This window comes from Nerophis ophidion, linkage group LG18 (assembly GCF_033978795.1).
Source record: "Nerophis ophidion isolate RoL-2023_Sa linkage group LG18, RoL_Noph_v1.0, whole genome shotgun sequence".
Classification (NCBI taxonomy): Eukaryota; Metazoa; Chordata; class Actinopteri; order Syngnathiformes; family Syngnathidae; genus Nerophis; species Nerophis ophidion.
The window spans coordinates 50,564,473-50,584,363 of NC_084628.1; the positions used below are offsets into that span (position 1 = coordinate 50,564,473).

Below are 19,891 nucleotides of genomic sequence, written 5' to 3' on the forward strand. Positions count from 1 at the left end.
GCTCCGCCACATCACGGCCTCCGATGATGATGTCATCGACAATGACTGAGCATGGATATCCAGCAAAGAGCTGATCCATTGTGCGCTGGAATACTTCGCTTGCTGAGTTAATGCGAAGGAATCTGTAACGTCCAAAAGGAGTACTGAATGTTGTCTTCATTGAGGACTTCTTGTCCAGGCGGATCTGCCAGAATGAATTTTTTGCATCTAGCACTGAAAACATTTGTGCTGCTACCTCCTCCACACTTCTCATGGGGTGGTGGGGCCGTTTTAGTGCTTCATTTAAAGGCCTACTGAAAGCCACTACTAGCCACCACGCAGTCTGATAGTTTATATATCAATGATGAAATATTAACATTGCAACACATGCCAATACGGCCTTTTTAGTTTACTAAATTGCAATTTAAAATTTCCCGGGAGTTTCGTCTTCGAAACGTTGTGTAATGATGACGTGTACGCAAGACGTCACAGGTTTTTAGGAAGTATGAGCGCTGCACACACACACACAGCTAAAAGTCGTCTGCTTTTACGGCATAATTATACAGTTTTTTTTGGACATCTGTGTTGCTGAATCTTTTGCAATTTGTTCAATTAATATTGGAGAAGTCACAGTAGAAAGATGGAGTTGGGAAGCTTTAGCTTTTAGCCACACAAACACACAGTGATTCCTTGTTTAAAAATCCTGGAGCTGAAACTTTCCTATGGATCAGAGTGCGGTCAAGAGAACATGGATCCCGACCACACGTCAACCAGCAGGTTTCGGTGAGAAAATTGTGGTTAAAAAGTCAGTTCTTACCGGAGAAAAGCTGAGCTTGTGCCATCCATAGCTGCCGTCGACTCCCCTGAGACACTGCGCATCAAGACAGTCGTGGAGACACCCTTCCGACTATCAGGTACTATTTAACTCACTAAAACACTAGCAACACAATAGAAAGATAAGGGATTTCCTAGAATTAACCTAGTAAATATGTCAAAAAACTTCGGAATCCGTCCCAATGCAATCACGTTTTTTTTTAAAAACTTTTTTTTAATTATTTTTTTCTAGTCCGTCGCCATCAATATCCCCAAACACGAATCTTTTATCCTCGCTCAAATTAATGGGAAAATTGTTGTTTTCTCGGTCCGGATAGCACTTTTTGTTGGAGGCTCCCATTAAAAACAATGTGAATATGTGAGGAGCCATCAAACATGTGACGTCATCGTCTGCGACTTCTGGCATTTCTCTTAGCACCGAAAGTTGCAAAATTTATCGTGGATGATCACTACTAAATCCTTTCAGCAAAAATATGGCAATATCGCGAAATGATCAAGTATGACACATAGAATGGCCCTGCTATCCCCGTTTAAATAAGAAAATCTCATTTCAGTAGGCCTTTAAATCTTTGGGGTTGATGCACAATCTGATTTCTGATTTGACTTTTGTGTGCCCAGCGACCATGGATGACACCCAAGCTGTTGGTTCGGTGACTGAAGTAATAACGTCTATGCTTTCCATGCGTTTAAGTTCAGCTTTCACACAGTCTTGCATCGCTACTGGGATGCGGTGGGCCGGCCTAACAACTGGCGGCACATTGGGGTCCACTGTCATTGTGTAAACAACTGGTAGTTCTCCGAGCTCTTCACTGAAAATATCTTGGTATTGTGTGAGGATCCGTGCGCTGAACTCTCCAGTGTTCTCTGTGGTGACATGGTGCACATCGGGACTCAACTCGACTAGCCCCGTACGCAGGCATGCACGGAAGCCCAACAGTGATGTCACATTCTATCCACTGTGAAAAATGGCAGTAAGTGGCGCTGTCCCTTTAAAAAGCATGTCAGCATAGCTTCACCTTGTGTCTCGATTTTGGCTCCTCCGTAAGCCACCAAATTTGTGCTTCTGTGTTGTTTGGCGAGTTTCACGCCGCTGTTTACTCTATTGAAAGTCTTCAGTGACATTACATTGCATTTAGCACCTGTATCCACTTTCATTTCGGTTGGCATGTCGTTTATGCACACTGTGACAAATCCTTCATCTTGGTCTCTTTGTTGTGGATTTACAGAGTCAATGCAATTTTCTATTTCCAAGCCATCCACGTAGAATGTGTCATTTTCACTTTGGCTGTGTTGATCCACTGGCACATCATGCACAGACTGTCCATAGCTTGTTTGTGGTAAACTTGGACTGACTCTGTGGCTTTGACTTGCAGCATTTTTTGTACAGATTTTGTTTTTTGCAGCTGTTTTCTTGTTGTAATTCTCGAACACACCACCAGGGTGTGCACATCGAGGAGTCAGTTACTACCACCCTCTCATGCAGTTCTTATGTACAATTACTGTCCTGCTGAAGTCTTAATTAAAGCCAACTTATTCATGCAGCTCGGCACAGTTCTTCCTACGGGTAACCACAAACAACAACAAAACAGTCATTTCACCAAATGATCTACATTGTCCATTTAAATTTTCAAAACAAAGACATACAACTTATTTTCGTAAAAATATTCAAATATTTAACAATGTATTGAAACAACAGTAGCATAAGGAAAGAAAAAAAGAAACAAAATAAATATTACACTTATGATATTATTTTTGTTTTTGATGATCATTTGTTTTCATAATGTATTTTAGAATGTAGGAGGTTTTCATGTCCTCTTTAAATTTCAATTGGCATTACATATATTATATCTATACATCTATATCTGGCAGCACGGTGGCAGAGGGGTTAGTGCGTCTGTGTCACAATACGAAAGTCCTGAGTAGTGAGGGTTCAATCCCGGGCTCGGGATTTTTCTGTGTGGAGTTTGCATGTCCTCCCCGTGAATGCGTGGGTTCCCTCCAGGTACTCCGGCTTCCTCCCACTTCAGAAGACATGCACCTGGGGATAGGCCCCTCCCACCTCCAAAGACATGCACCTGGCGACAGGTTGATTGGCAACACTAAATTGGCCCTAGTGTGTGTGTGAGTGTGAGTGTGAATGTTGTCTGTCTATCTGTGTTGGTCCTGCGATAAGGTGGGGACTTGTCCAGGGTGTACGCCGCCTTCCGCCCAATTGTAGCTGAGATAGGCACCAGCACCCCCCCTCCCAGCCCCACCCCGCGCGACCCCAAAAGGGAATAAGCGGTAGAAAATGGAAAGAGAGATAGATCTATCTATCTATCTATCTATCAATCGATAGATGGATATAATATATATAATACCACCCTCGGGCAGACGCCATAGGGTGCTAAAAGCTGGTACAAATTCACTAAAAATCAGCTTTTACCCAAGAGCCATAGTAGCACAATATGTCCTTCATGTCCTCATGTGTCATGTTTTTAATTTCTTTCAATTTTTTCGGACTGTAATAAGCAATATTGTTATATGCATGTGTGTATATATATTCATATGCATGCATGTATGCATCTGTGTGGATATATATACATATATAGATACATCTCTTATTTCTATCTACCTTTTTTTTGTACTATTTATATTACCATATTGTACATGCACCTTAGGGGATCTGCTCCAATTTTGTTGTTCTTTGAACCTGTTCACTGCAATAATGACAATAAAACTCTATTCTATTCTATTCTATTCAAAGGAAATTTGAAAAGAACATGAAAACCTCCCACATTCTAAATTACATTATAAAAACGATTAACATCAAAAACGAAAATAATATCATTAATGTAATATTAATTTTGTTTCTTTTTTGTCATTCCTTATGCTACTTTTGTTTGAATATATTTTTAAATATTGACATTTTTATACGGAAATAAGTTTTATGTCTTTACTATGAAAATTTGAAATGGACAATTTTACTTTTATTTTCATAATAAGTAAATAGTATATAATAAAATATTTTTACCGGTGGCGGAAAGCTGGTTTTACTTATTTCTCTCGCGAGATTTGGAAAATAGCTGCTTACTTATTTGTCTCGCGAGATCTGACAACACTGCGCGCGAACCAAACACGGCGAGAATAAAGCAAGATGGCGTCTGACGGTGAAGACGTTATTGCAGTCGTCACAGTTCAGTGTTCTTAATCTGTGCCTCCATGTACACATATATGTCCTTTATTACACTCTAGTAAATAGAGTAAACATCGTTAATAACTGTTTGCATCCGGTTATATTAGTCTGAGCGCACTTTGATGCTTCTCGAGCTAGCTTAGCCTGCTAGTTAGCTTAGCTTGTTAGCTGCTAACAAAGAGAGGCGGAAGTGATCAAAACACATCACTAAGTAGAGATCAAGTGTGAGTGTAAAGTGTTGTGATTGTGTGAAAATGTGCCAAAGAACGACAGCAGAGTACGAGGAGGAACTTTATCCAACAAAAGAGGAGAAGGAGCGACAACATGAAAAACATCAAGTTGTGTTACACAGAACAGGTTTGTTTACTTCTTACTCTCACATCTTTACTAACTTTATATTTCATTATTAACACTATTCCTAAATAGATTGTCTGTAGGAAGATTAATTGTTATGTGAGGATGATGCACTAATTGTTTTATCCATCCATCCATCCATTTTCTACCGCTTATTCCCTTTTGGGGTCGCGGGGGGCGCAGGCGCCTATCTCAGCTACAATCGGGCGGAAGGCGGGGTACACCCTGGACAAGTCGCCACCTCATCGCAGAGCCAACACAGATAGACGAACAACATTAACACTCACATTCACACACTAGGGCCAATTTAGTGTTGCCAATCAACCTATCTCCAGGTGCATGTTTTTGGAAGTGGGAGGAAGCCGGAGTACCCGGAGGGAACCCACGCATTCACGGGGAGAACATGCAAACTCCACACAGAAAGATCCCAAGCCTGGATTTGAACCCAGGACTGCAGGAACTTGGTATTGTGAGGCAGACGCACTAACCCCTCTGCCACCGTGAATTGTTTTATGTTCTTCATAAAAACGAGACAGTGTCAGACACACAATATTTATGAGAGTTTGATGTTTGTAACAATGTGTATCAACAAGTTTACACAAAACTCACACAGTCACCAGGGGAATATTCCAGAGAGCAGGTTAAGTGCAAAGTCCTGAGTATGTAAAGCTCGAGAGTTTTACCTCCAAAAATAAGAGAGGTAAGACAAAGTCAGAGTCAGTTACCATGGTGACTGACGCTGTAAACCTAGCCTGATAGCTGGCAGGTTTGACAAGTTATATATGTGTGTCAAAGCATACTGACCTGTTATTTCCTTCATGTCGGTGCACCCTCCCTGAGATCGGTAGGTTGTGAGTTCAAACCCCAACCAATACTATAAAAATGGGACCCATTACTTCTCTGCCTTGCACTCAGCATCAAGGGTTGTAATTGGGGTTTAATCACCATAAAAGTTATTCCCGGGCATGGCCACCGCTGCTGCTCACTGCTCCCCTCACCTCCCAGGGTGTGATCATGGGTGATGGGCCAAATGCAGGAAATAATCTCCCCACACCTAGTGTGTGTGTGACAATCATTGGTACTTTGACTTTTTAACGTGGCTGTGATTGGCAAAAAAACAAAGCCTGCTCTAAAGATAACATTTTGATCTCATACCATCTCAAACCAATTGGCCGTTCATTATTAAGTGAAATGTTTTATAGTCGCTTAAATTTGTCTTTAACCAAGCAACACTGTTTTATTCAGTTACTCAACTAATCGGAAAATTTCCAGTAGAGCACTTGATTAATAACATTTTCAATAGCCACAGCCCTATATTTCATGTACAATTTAATATTCAGCATGTAGGAGTTAAAATGTGTTTTGTTTGTGTCCTGTAGACATCCATCAGCTGATTGGACACCAAGAAGAATGTCTCCCTCATCTGCAGGGGGACAGTTTCACTGTAAAGTATCCACAGCCCTCACATTTTAAAGAGGAAGAGGGGGGAGAGTGTCCTGTAGGGCAGGAGGAGGCTGATGTCAGCAAGTTTCCACTGACTGTTGTCTCTGTGAAGACTGAAGAGCATGAAGACAAACCACCTGAGTCCTCACAGCTTCATCACAGTCCAAGTAAGCACAACATCCACATATCATCTAATACAATGTTTGTGACACATGTTCATCCGGGGGCCACATTTATCACTAAAGATGAAGATATGTTTACTTTTTAACACCACCATTTAAAAATGATTGCTCATCAATCATCAACAGTGTAATTGCTGGGGTGTAACCATGTGACCTAGAGGCCGTCCTCCTTACCTCACGTGGTCAAATGAAGGCAAACATTCAATATGGCTACTGTTTATTTACCTTAGCAGCACATATGTCAGCATATTTCAAAGGTTTAGTGGTGAAGATAAGAGATGTACACCAAGTACCATTTTTTTAGTACTGGTTCCTAATTATGTTGTCCATGAGGACCGTGAAGATTCTGGACTAACGGCACAACTATTTGTATTTTTAATTCCAGCTGACTGACGTAACTATGATACATTTTCACACTGAGTTCAGCTGCCGCTGCAACACATTACAATCAGCTTTAAATAATGACAAATAAGGAAGCAACCAAAGTTTGATGTGTGTGTTATTGAGAAGAAGATGACATAACTGCATTTCACCTTGCACTGCACACATAGTTGACTTCTTTAAATTTTCCTGAAGGAACTCTCCTGAAGGAATCAATGAAGTACTATCGATCCATCTATTTAAGACTTCAAATAAACAGCTGCTGATAAAAGACTTCCCTGCTTTAAAATGTTACAGAACATCATGTTGGAGGTGTTCAAACTCTTGTGCTAATAGAAATGCTATTTAAAATGCCTTTTTTCCAGGTTTTTATTTCCACAAATGACATGTAGTACCGACAAGAGTACTGATAAATACTGGTATCGATAAGGAATATTTATTAGGGTATCATATCCATGAATCTATAAATTTACATCCCTACTGAAAATACAAGCCAGATATCTTAAAAAAATAAAATCATTTTTTATTTGGATTTAGTTACTACTCCGGTGTCCAGCAATGTCTCAACACCGTTGAGAGATGAATTAATGTAGTTTATTTTTACTAATTAGCTATGTTTTGTTGATGTTAAACATCAGAATCAGACACATTTTTATTAACCCCCGAGGGGAAATTAAAATGTTCAGCAGAATCCCATTCAAGGTCAGACAAACATTCTAGGGAGACAGAACAGGATCGCTGACGGGTCTGCCAACTTGCGGCGCCCCTTGCAAAAAAGGTGAGATACATACAGGTAAAAAAGTGGGGGCAATGAGAGAAAAAAAAAAAATCGGTCCAAGCCTGGGCCCCTGGAGAGGGGGTCCAGACTGAGGCCAAGGGAAGAAAACAACTCATTGCCATAGCACACATTCCTCTTTCATGTGTGTAAGAGGGAAACATCAAAGAGGACAAAGGACATTAAAAGAGCAGAGCTGATGCAACCAGCCACTTCTACATACATACATGAATAAAAAGTAAAAGAAACATATACAATGTGGTGGCTTTTGCGGTGTCCCACGCCATTGTCTGCTGGGGTGAAGGGAGCTTGGCCAGAGACGGGAGCAGACCCAACAAAGCAACCAAGAGAGCCGACTCCACTCTCGGCCGCCAAACCAAGTCTCGGCCAGTGTCCAGTCCGCATGGATGAGTGAGGATATGTCCAAAGAGACCGAGGTGTCCGATACCTGCTCATTCAGCCAAGACACTGTGAAGCTTTTCCGTCCCGGCGCTCAGTGCTAGCTCCGCAGTCCTGTCTCTTCATCTGCATCTCCTCCAGTCTCTCCAAACGGACTCTGGTGTGGCAGAAACCCAGCAGCTGGTCTCCATGGCCAAAAGGCTCTCGGGAGGCAGATCCAGAAGTTCACAAAAAAGCACAGCAGAAGTCACGAAAGTGCCACCCCTTGTCACACAGTCCCAAAAGGTCCGGACCAAAAGGCAAAAAAAATAAAAATAATAATACACATATATATATATATATATGTATATATATATAAACATGAAAAGAAGAGGGAAACACAAAAGGATGACACAAGAGCACAGAGTTCCTGCCAACAGCAGCCACTACAGGGTCGCCATCTTGGGGGGAAAAAAAAAAATTGCAGCATACCAGCTACAACAACACACAAATCATAAAAGTTTCCTAAAGGAAAATGTTCATATTTAAATAAGTAGAGTAAATAAATCATAAACAGGATTTTACAGTTTAAATGCAAATGTTGATGCTCCTCTTAGACACTGTTCTTTGTTCTCTTTCGGGTGTACAAGCAGCTGTCTTGTTTGTATGTAAGTGTTTTACAGCTGTGTTTATTTTTTTCATGAGTTTTTGTATTGCTTCGCTGATGTACCGTATGGTTTTGACATCTTGAAAGTCAACGTGGGGACTGATGAGATCCTCAGAGACAGAACAGCGGCAAACAGCTTCCCGCCAAGAAAAAGAAGAGGGCCAAGAAAAAAGTGTCGGCCGACAAGTCCGCCGCAAAGGGCAAGAAGAGCGACGCCCAAGCAGGACGCTCCTCGTCCAGCCCCAAGAAGTCCAGAGCGGGGAGCAAGTCCAAGGCCATCGTCATGGACTCCAGCACAGACGACGAGAAGCATGGCGAGGAAGAGAAGTTGACGGCGAGGGACAAGTGGTCGGAAAAAGAGGAAGAGTCGTTGGAAAAAGAGTTGAAAACTTACCTGCAGGACTAAGTGTGCACTTGGATCTTCAATCCGCCAAACTCTTCCCACATGGGAGGAGTGTGGGAAAGACTAATTGGCATCACTCGCCGTATCCTGGATGCATTGCTCCTTAAGGAGGGAGGCTCTCACCTTTCTCATGAGGTGCTCACCACTCTCATGGCTGAGGTCATGGCAATTATAAACGCAAGACCTCTCATTCCAGTTTCAACTAAACCAGAGATGCCAGCAATACTAACACCTGCAACCTTGCTGACACTGAAGAGAGACGTCATATCTGCACCGCCAGGAGACTTCAACGTGAAAGACATCCACTCACAACAATGGCGGAAAGTCCAATCTCTCTCTGATAGATTCTGGAAGCGATGGAAACAAGAATACCTGTCAACCATACAAACTAGGAGAAGAGACTCGGCTGAACGCTGCTGTGCTACCTCCAGCACGAGCCCCCCCTTCCACAAGCGGATGCCAGACGCTCTCTCTACGGTCTAAAACTACCTCTAGGGGTGAGTGGGGGTAGGAACTGAAAGAGGTAGACAGGGTGGGAGGAAAAGTCACAGGGGAAGGGGGCCAAGTCACAGGTGGAGGGGTTTCAGAGGGGACTCTGCCACCACCATTGCCCCAATAATCACACATATAATAAACTTCTCAATCAAACAAGGCCAGTTACCCAAGGATTTCAAGATAGCAAGAGTAACCCCCCTTTATAAAAAAAGGAAGCAAATTAGAACCTGGTAACTACCGACCTGTTTCTATGCTCAGTTCCATTTTGAAAGTAATGGAAAAAATAGTTTATGAACAGGTTGATGGATACCTTGCTACTAATAAACTAATGTACAAATTCCAATCCGCCTTCAGAACTAAGCACTCCACTGACACATGCCTTCTCTATCTGAGCGAGCACATCAAACATGAGGTGGACGCGGGCAAATACTGCGGCATGGTCATGCTGGACATTCAGAAGGCCTTTGACACCGTTAACCACGCTATACTGTTGGATAAGCTCAGAGCAATCGGATTCGATGAAACCTCATCAAGCTGGATGCAATCTTACTTGGAGGGGAAGAAACAGGTGGTAGAGGTGCCCCTCCCCTCTCAGTAAGCTGTGGAGTCCCCCAAGGCAGTATACTAGGACCTTTACTGTTCCTAATATACGTAAATGACATGCCATCAGCATGCCACTGTGAATTCTTCCTGTTTGTGGATGACTCGGCCCTGCTGGTATCCGGCAAGGACAAGTCACAGGTGGAACAAATCCTCAGTGCTGAACTACTTAATATTTGCACCTGGCTCTCTGACAACAAGCTATCCATACACTTAGGTAAAACGGAATCTATCCTATATGGGTCCCATATCAACCTTAAAGGGGAACATTATCACCAGACCTATGTAAGCGTCAATATATACCTTGATGTTGCAGAAAAAAGACCATATATTTTTTTAACCGATTTCCGAACTCTAAATGGGTGAATTTTGGCGAATTAAACGCCTCTCTGTTTATCGCTCTCGGAGCGATGACGTCAGAACGTGACGTCACCTAGGTAGAGAACAGCATTTTTCTCCACCACATTACAAACACAAGTCAAATCAGCTCTGTTATTTTCCGTTTTTTCGACTGTTTTCCGGTACCTTGGAGACATCATGCCTCGTCGGTGTGTTGTCGGAGGGTGTAACAACACGATCAGGGAATGATTCTAGTTGATTTATGTAGAATGTGCATCGATTAGCACGGCATGCTAATCGATGCTAACATGCTATTTAGGCTAGCTGTGTATACATATTGCAGCATTACGCCTCATTTGTAGCTATATTTACATCCAGCCTTTCCCTCCACCCACATTTAATGTCAAAAAAACACATCCCAATCGACGGATTTAAGTTGCTCCAGTGTCAAGAAATGCGAAAGTCCCTCGTTTGGTTTTTACCGGCGATGCTACGACAGAGATGGCAAGAATGTGTGGATATCATGCGACACTCAAAGCAGATGCATTCCCAACGATAAAGTCAACGAAATCACAAAGGTGAGTTTTGTTGATGTTGTTGACTTATGTGCTAATCAAACATATGCTAACATGCTATTTAGGCTAGCTGTATGTACATTTGAAACCATATTTACATCCAGCGTTTCCTTCCACCCACATTTAATGCAAAACAAACACTTACCAATCGACGGATTTAAGTTGCTCCAGTGTCACAAGATGCGAAAGTCCTGATCGTTTGGTCCGCACATTTTACCGGCGATGCTAACGCAGACATGGCCGAATAGCGTCAATAGCTATTCGCTCAATAGCTGCAGTTTCTTCTTCAATTTCATTTACGCTATCTGCCTCCATACTCCTACCATCCATTTCAATACATGCATAATCTGTTTAATTGCTAAAGCCGCTGAAATCCGAGGCTGAATCCGGGCTAATGTCGCTATATCTTGCTATGGTAACCGCCATGTTGTTTGTATTGGCATCGTTATCTGACGTCACAGGAAAATGAACAGTGGCTTCGCACATAACGAAAATCAATCACGTTAAAGCTTTTTTTTAGGTATATTCCGGGACGGGTAAAATTCTGAAAAAAACTTCGAAAAATAAAATAAGCCACTGGGAACTGATTTTTAGTGGTTTTAACCCTTTTTAAATTGTGATAATGTTCCCCTTTAAGAAAGTCATTGATTTCACTATAAAAGTGGGTGACATTGTTATCACCTGGAAAGATGAGATCACCTACCTAGGTTCCATTCTAGAAGCTAATCTTTCCTGCGATAAAATGGCAACCAAGGTAATCAAAAAGGTCAACCAAAGAACGAGATTCCTCTACAGAATCTCCTCTCTGGTCAACAAAAGCACCCTGAAGATTCTAGCGGGAACTCTCATTTAACCTTTTTTCGATTACGCTTGCACCTCCTGGTACCTTAGCACCTCCAAAACCCTTAAATCTAGACTCCAAACATCCCAGAATAAGCTAGTCCGGTTACTTTTAGACCTCCACGCCAGATCACACCTCACTCCAACCCACTTCTCCAAAGTGGGCTGGCTCAGGGTGGAGGACAGAGTAAAACAACTTGCACTGAGCCTAGTCTATAAAATCCGCTACACCTCCCTGATACCGAAGTACATGTCCAACTACTTCCTGACCGCCATAACCACAACACCAGGGGGAGCTCCACAAACCACGTTAAACCCAGATTCCGATCTAACAAAGGTCTTAATTCATTATCCTTCTATGCCACATCAATGTGGAATGCACTCCCAACAGGTGTAAAAGTAAATGCATCTCTATCCTCCTTCAAAACCGCTCTAAAACAACACCTCCAGGCAACTTCAACCCTTTACTAATACCCTCCTCCATTTACATCCCATCTCCCCGGATTATAAATAACCTAATGTAAATAATCAAATGTACTTCTAATGTATATACTTGTTCTTATGCTATCTGAACTCACTATGTTCTCTGGTAGCTGTACATATCCTACTGTAAGACCTACACTGTTTCAATGTCCACATTTCTCTGTTGATGCAATTGTTGATGACTGAAGTACTGATATCAACCAAAGCTCCTCATCCCACCCCCCGGATTGTAAATAATGTAAATAATTCAATGTATATACTATGATGATTAACATGTGTGATGACTGTATTATGCTGATAGTATATATTTGTATCATGAATTGATTAACGTGGACCCCGACTTAAACAAGTTGAAAAACTTATTGGGGTGTTACCATTTAGTGGTCAATTGTACGGAATATGTACTGAACTGTGCAATCTACTAATAAAAGTATCAATCAATCAAATTCAGAAAATAAAGACTTATACTGTGATTGAAAACAAATGTCTTTAAGGAGTGTAAGATTGTCATTTATGTCCCCTGTGGACGACTGAGGGAGTGCCTGCTCTAAAAACAATTCTTAATCCCCACTATGTTCTGGGGACGTAAGAGGGCTGACGTCACGGGTGCAGTACCCGTGACTACCAGACCAGCCGGAGGAGTCAATAGTAGAAAAACCAAAAGGATTACCAGGCGTGTATGGTGAGTCCTGGACAAGTTGAAAGTGGCTGTGTCCGTGAAGGGGTGATGGTGGAGTTAGCGTGTCTCTGTCGCTAGGCGATGCCCTTCGCCGCGGCTTCCGCCTCTGCCGACGCATGCGAGGGGGTGGGGTGAGACGGGGCGTTGCCGGACCTAGTGGAGTCAAGCGGGACTTGGAGACCTCCAAGCCCCAAGATCATCACATACGGCGCGCCGCGGAATGTCCCAGCCTGCATCGCTTGGGCTAACCTCCACGTTATCCTGTCGAATTCTTCGACTTCCGCTGCGAGAGAAGCTTCATTAGCTCGGACTTTACTGTGACGTCATGCTGGTATCGTGGTGAAAAGTTATTCTCTCGTGGGTGCAGTGGAGGATGGAACACAGCGTGAGGGTAAGGATAATGATTTATTATACACTACAAAAACAATTTTTGAACAAAAAACACTTGCTCAAGGCACTGAAAACAAAACAAACAGAACTAACGTGGAAGCTAAAAGGAACAAAAAGCGCTAGTATATAAACTACGGACAAGCAAACAATATAGCATGGAAGCTAATCGTATAACAAAAAGTCTTTTACCACAATCGGGAAATGTGACGTCATCTGTTGCGTGTAGCAAACTAAAGTCCGAGAACAAAAGGCAAACAAACACAGGCATATATAGGGGCAGAAATAATCAGAGGCAGCTGCACGTGATCAAAAACAACAAACAGGTGACACTAAATGCGTAACTAGGCAACCGAAACAAACCAGGAAGTACCACCAGAAACTAAAGACGTCAAATACAAAACAGGCTGTGATAACAAAACAGAACAATGACATGGTCCAAGACGTGGACCATGACACCTAAATGGATTCATCTGCTTTGTAACTTTATTAGAACGTCCTGGATTGGTTGTTTGCTGTCTGCCAAGCTGTATAACCTCAACACATATAGTGAGGGCAGAACAACACTCAATAAACGTTTGGGAACTGAGGAAACTAATTGTTGAAGCTTTGAAAGTGGTATTTTTTACCATTATTGCTTGATGTACAGCTTCAGTTGTTCAACAGTCTTGTCGTATTTTACGCTTCATAATGCGCCACACATTTTTGATGGGAGACATGTCTGGACTGCAGGCGGGCCAGGAAAGTACCCGCACTCTTTTACTACGAAGCCACGCTGTTGTAACACATGGCTTGGCATTGTTTTGCTGAAATAAGCAGAGACGTCCATGTTAACGTTGCTTGGTTGACAACATATGGTGCTCCAAAACCTGAATGGACCATTCAGCATTAATGGTGCCTTCACAGATGTGTAAGTTACCCATGCCTTGGGCACAAATACACCCTCATACCATCACAGATGTGTAAGTTACCCATGCCTTGGGCACTAATACACCCTCATACCATCACAGATGTGTAAGTTACCCATGCCTTGGGCACAAATACACCCTCATACCATCACACATGCTGGCTTTTGAACTCTGCGCCTAGAACAATCCGGATGGTTATTTTCCTGTTTGTTCCGGAGGACACCATGTCCACAGTTTCCAAATATAATTTGAAATGTGGACTCGTCAGACCACAGAACACTTTTCCACTTTGCATCAATCCATCTTAGATGAGCTCGGGCCCAGAGAAACCGGCGGCGTTCCTGTGTGTTGTTGATAAATGATTTTCGCTTTGCATAGTAGAGTTTTAACTTGCACATACAGATGTAGCGACCAACTGTAGTTACTGACAGTAGTTTTATGAAGTGTTCCTGAGCCCGTGTGGTGATATCCTTTACACACTGACGTCAGTTTTTGATGCAGTACCACCTGAGGGATCAAAGGTCCGTAATATCATTGCTTACGTGCAGTGATTTCTCCAGATTCTCTGAACCTTTTGACGATTTTACGGACCGTAGATGGTAAAATCCCTAAATTCCTTTCAATAGCTCGTTGAGAAATGTTGTTCTGAAACTGTTCAACAATTTCCTTACAAATTGGTGACCCTCGCCCCATCCGTGTTAGTGAATTACTTAGCATGTCATGGAAGCTGCTTTTATACCCAATCATGGCACCCACCTGTTCCCAATTAGCCTGCACACCTGTGGGATGTTCCAAATAAGTGTTTGATGAGCATTCCTCAACTTTATCAGTATCCATTACCACCTTTCCCAACTTCTTTGTTACGTGTTGCTGGCATCAAATTCCAAAGTTAATGATTATTTGCAAAAAAAAAAATGTTTATCAGTTTGAACATCAAATATGTTGTCTTTGTAGCATATTCAACTAAATATGGCTTGAAAATAATTTGCAGATCATTGTATTCCGTTTATATTTACATCTAACACAATTTCCCAACTCATATGGAAACAGGGTTTGTAGAATTAGCTTTCATTATCTTAGAGGTGAGAAAACAGTTCAGTATGTCAATATAGCAGCATAAGCTAGTTACTTCTGTGATCAACGCGCCGCTAAAAGTAGGTCCTTAATATTAGCGCTTATAATAACAGTATCATTAATACTTGGTTAATATTCAGGTCACAAAATGTAAAATGAGTATTGTTGGCAATTTTTTTGGATGTTTTTTTGGAGGACTTTGTGGGTCTAACAGAGGAGCTCCCATTGACTCCAATGTTAGCTGATTTTTTGCTCATGATTATTTAATAATTAAAATTCATAAAAGTTTGAAACAAATGTCTCACATAAGGATTGTGAATGATAGGTGACATTTCTAAAAAGTGCAGTTTCCTTTGAATTTGTCAGATAAGTAAACAGCCCTTCAAATTAAAGATGTAAAACAATTGAGGTTGTTTATAGATATTATCCACTATGAAGTTACAGTCAAACGAAGCACACAAGGGAAAGTAAATAAATAAATAAATAAATGGGTTGTACTTGTATAGCGCTTTTCTACCTTCAAGGTACTCAAAGCGCTTTGACACTACTTCCACATTTACCCATTCACACACACATTCACACACTGATGGAGGGAGCTGCCATGCAAGGCGCCAACCAGCAACCATCAGGAGCAAGGGTGAAGTGTCTTGCTCAGGACACAACGGACGTGACGAGGTTGGTTCTAGGTGGGATTTGAACCAGTGACCCTCGGGTTGCGCACGGCCACTCTCCCACTGCGCCACGCCGTCCCTAAAAGTACATTCATATACACATGAAGTACACACATGTGTAAGAATCATGTTAACCACCAAAATATTGTCTCGTTCTCCTAAAGCCAATATCGAGTATCCTTTGGTGAGCTGACCGTATCGTCACACCCTTAGTTGAAAACACACCATCCCCATGACATGACACTTCCACGTGATGTAGAACAGTAGTCCCACATTTTAAACATACACACACATCTGAAGAATATTAAAATTAAATATATTTGGTGGGCCAAACAAAATGACTCGACGAACCAATGTTTGGTATGGGCGATATGACCTCAAATATATATCCTAATAACAATATGTCACAATATATAATTTGATATATGATTGAGAATAGAATAATTTCAAAATAGGTACACAAGCTCCTAATTTGGCAGCTGACATATGCAGTAACATATTGTTCGTTTCTAATAGTATTATTTTGTCAAAACAGTTATTAATAATGTACTTGTTTATTTACTGTTAATATCTGGTTACTTTATTTGAGAAAATAATACTGGAAATGTAATATTTTACTGCATATTTCAGCAACTAAATTAGGAGCCTGTGTAGCCTGTTTTAAAATGGTTCTATCAGTAATTCTAAATGAAATACTGTATCGCAAAATCAATTTTAAACCATATCGTTCATCCATAGTAAAAAGTCCTGTCCTGGTTTTTGTTTCTTTTCCTGTGAATAATGTTGTAAAGAGCAGCGTGTTTGTGCGTCACTGAGATTTCAAGACAGTTCATACAATAACTTGTTTTTCCTAAGTGCATGTAAAAGTACTGAATGCATTGTGTGACTGAGCACAGATGCTGTGTTTGTCTTGCAGACGTCTGTGAAGAACATCTTCACCCTGAGCAACAGAAGTGGAGCTTCAGGATGCGGACAGAGGAGCCACAGCACTCCCACATTAAGAAGGAAGAGGAATACCCACTGATACCCCATTTTAAAAAGGAAGAGGAGGACCCACTGACACCCCATTTTAAAAAGGAAGTGGTGGATCCACTGACTCCTCACTCTAAGGAGGAAGAGTAGGACCCAGTCCCACTCAGTCAGCCTAAATGGTTGGAGGAGTTCCCAGTGACTGGTGTCCCTGTGAAGAGTGAAGATGATGAGGTGAAAGGTGAAAGTGAGGAGAGGGGAGGGGGGGAGCCTCCAAGCAGCAGCTCAACACAACACATGACAACAGAAGCTGATGGAGACCACTGTGGAGGATCACAAGCAGACAAGCTCTTAGCTCCACTATCAGATAGTGAGGACACAACGTCACACTCTCCTGACACTGATGATGAAGACTCTAAAGATGATAAGACATGTCACACTGACAACACTCACTTCACATCTTCTCACTGTCACAAAACTTTTAAATATCCTAGTAAATTGAAAAGACACATGAGAACACACACTGGAGAAAAACCTTTTTCTTGCTCAGAATATGGTAAAGGTTTTACACGAAGTCAACATTTGAAAGTACACATGAGAACACACACTGGAGAAAGACCTTTTTTATGTTCAATCTGTGGTAAAGTTTTTATTCGAAGGTACTATTTAAAATCACACATGAGTACACACACTGGAGGAAAACATTGTTCCTGCTCAGAATGTGGTAAAAATTATACTCAAAGCCATAATTTGAAAACACACATGAGAATAGACACTGGAGAAAAACCTTTTTCATGTTCAATCTGTGGTAAAAATTTTACTCGAAGGCAAAATTTTAAAACACACATGACAATACACACTGGAGAAAAACCTTTTTCATGTTCAATTTGTGTCAAAAATTTTACTCAAAGGCAATCTTTGAAAGTACATATGAGATTACACAATGGAGAAAAAAAATGTTTCCTGCTCAGACTGTGGTAAAAGTATCGTACTAAATCAAAGTTTAAAAGTACATATGAGAACACACACTGGAGTAAAACGTTTTTCATGTTCAATCTGTGGTAAAAATTTTACTCGAAGGCAAAATTTTAAAACACACATGACAATACACACTGGAGAAAAAACCTTTTTCATGTTCAATTTGTGTTAAAAATTTTACTCAAAGGCAATCTTTGAAAGTACATATGAGATTACCACTGGAGAAAATAAAATTTCCTGCTCAGAATGTGGTAAAAGTTTTGTAATAAATCAAGGTTTAAAAGTACATTTGAGAACACACACTGGAGAAAAACCTTTTTCATGTTCAATCTGCGGTAAAGATTGTACTCAAAAGAAGCATTTCAAAGCACACATGACACTACACACTGGAGAAAAACCTTTTTCATGTTCAATCTTTGGTAAAAAATCTATTCGAAGGCAACATTTAAAAACACACATGAGAATACACACTGGAGAAAAACCTTGTTCCTTCTCATAATGTGGTAAAAGTTTTGTCATAAGACAAAGTTTAAAAGTAAAAATGAGAACACACGCTGGTGAAAAACCTTTCATATGTTCAGTATGTTGTAAAAGTTATATAGAAGGACGACAATTAAAATTACACATGATATAGCACTCTGGTGAAAAACCATACTCCTGTTCAAGCTGCGATAAAAGCTTTGGTCACCTAAACACTCTTACATTACACACGAGAAGACACGCAGGAGAGAAAGTGTTGAGTTGCAGTGTGTGTGGTGAAAGATTGTCTTCTAAGTACCAGTGTAAGAAACACAAGTGTGCTGGTGAGAACAGCAGCAGCAAATGAAACTGCAGGATTTGAAATAAACTGTCCAGACTTTCATTTTGACTTTCTAACAACATCAGCACATATAACATGTGTGACATTGTTGTTTGTCTAACAATCTGTTTAATATGATTCTAACATTTATAGATTAGACACTTCAGATTAGTGTGTTTATTACAGTCAAGTACATGAGTTAATACACACATTTGTGTACTTTGAAATGAACACAACAATTTGACTGAAAAGGTGAGAATAAACAGTACATACAATTATGTTACATACAATAAACATTGTATGTGTAGATATCCATAATTTACCTCTATACTTATTCATAATAGTGTTTTATATGTTTTTTGAAAAATGACGTGTTACATATTTTATTTTCTAATTGTAGATGATTCCATAGATGAACTCCTTTTATATGATGTACATATTTGTTTTACATGTGTTCATACCTTTGCTTTTGAGTACACATAAATCCCTCTTAGTTCATATTTACTGGTTCACATCTGAAACATCTTCTGGACCACTTCTGGAAGCATATTATTATTTACTTTATACATCATTTGAACAGTTGTCTTTTATACAAGATCTTTTACTTTTATAATGTGTGATTTTTTGAATAATTTGTTGGGTCTCTAGAATCCATTCTATTAGTTGTCTTTATTACTCTCTTGAATATGAATATTGTTGTGTGATTGTTTTATATGTATGTCCCCAGACTTTTATGCAATAAACAATGTATGTTTCAACTGAAGTTGGCTACAATAATTCTAGTTAATATTTGTACGTATTTTATTCTCTTTAGTATTGCACTCCATTGTTTTATTGTTTTCTTTATATGACTTACATGTAGTGTCCAGCTTACTTCATCATCTATATTAACTCAGAAAAATGCGATTACCTTAATTCCTTTAATTTCAATATCATCCATCATAATTTGTGTTTTACATTTTTACAATCTTCAAATATGATGTATTTAGTTTTATTGAAGTTTAGTGATGGTTTATTGATGTGCAGCCATCTTTTTATGGTTAAGTTCTCTATGGATAAAATAAGATGAGAGTTAAATCAAGCGGTAATGAAGATTATTATATACATAATTACACTCAGTAGTGACAATTAAAGACACTTCCATCCTGTTCATTTGAGCAAAGAAAAAGAGTAGACTGTAATATTCTAAACAATAGAAGAATGTTAATATCAGCAGTCAATATTCCAACATTGTGAAGCTGAGCTATGGTAAAAAACATATTCAGCATTGAAGGCTTTATGAGAGTGATGTAATTATCACAATCAGAAATACTTTATTAATCCCCACAGGGAATTTAAATTGTCAGCACTGTTATGACCATGTGTATATTAAATGTAATATTATATGAATACCATAATAAATTGGTACGTTTGGGGGATGTGTAATATTTTTTGTATGAACATCCTGAATGTTTTTGTGCTAGAATAGTTTTAATTAGTAGAGAGTGAAACAAATGAGGTAGTAATGATAATAATGGTTTGTT

The 19,891-nt window shown here is 40.3% G+C and overlaps 1 protein-coding gene across 2 annotated transcripts in view; it reads left to right on the forward strand.

Moving 5' to 3' along the window:
• Window positions 1-19,131, forward strand: part of LOC133537310 (oocyte zinc finger protein XlCOF22-like) — a 340,825-nt gene extending 321,694 nt beyond the window's left edge. Inside the window, exons 1-3 of one of the 2 annotated variants that reach the window (XM_061878340.1) lie at window positions 3,930-4,345; window positions 5,722-5,952; window positions 16,539-19,131. In XM_061878340.1, the coding sequence (XP_061734324.1) occupies window positions 4,243-4,345; window positions 5,722-5,952; window positions 16,539-16,744 (540 nt within the window). In that variant the 5' untranslated portion in view covers window positions 3,930-4,242 and the 3' untranslated portion in view covers window positions 16,745-19,131. Of the gene's footprint in view, window positions 1-3,929; window positions 4,346-5,721; window positions 5,953-16,538 lie in introns of those variants that run through there. The other variant, XM_061878339.1, reaches the window with a different exon arrangement.
• Window positions 19,132-19,891: the final 760 nt, after the last annotated feature.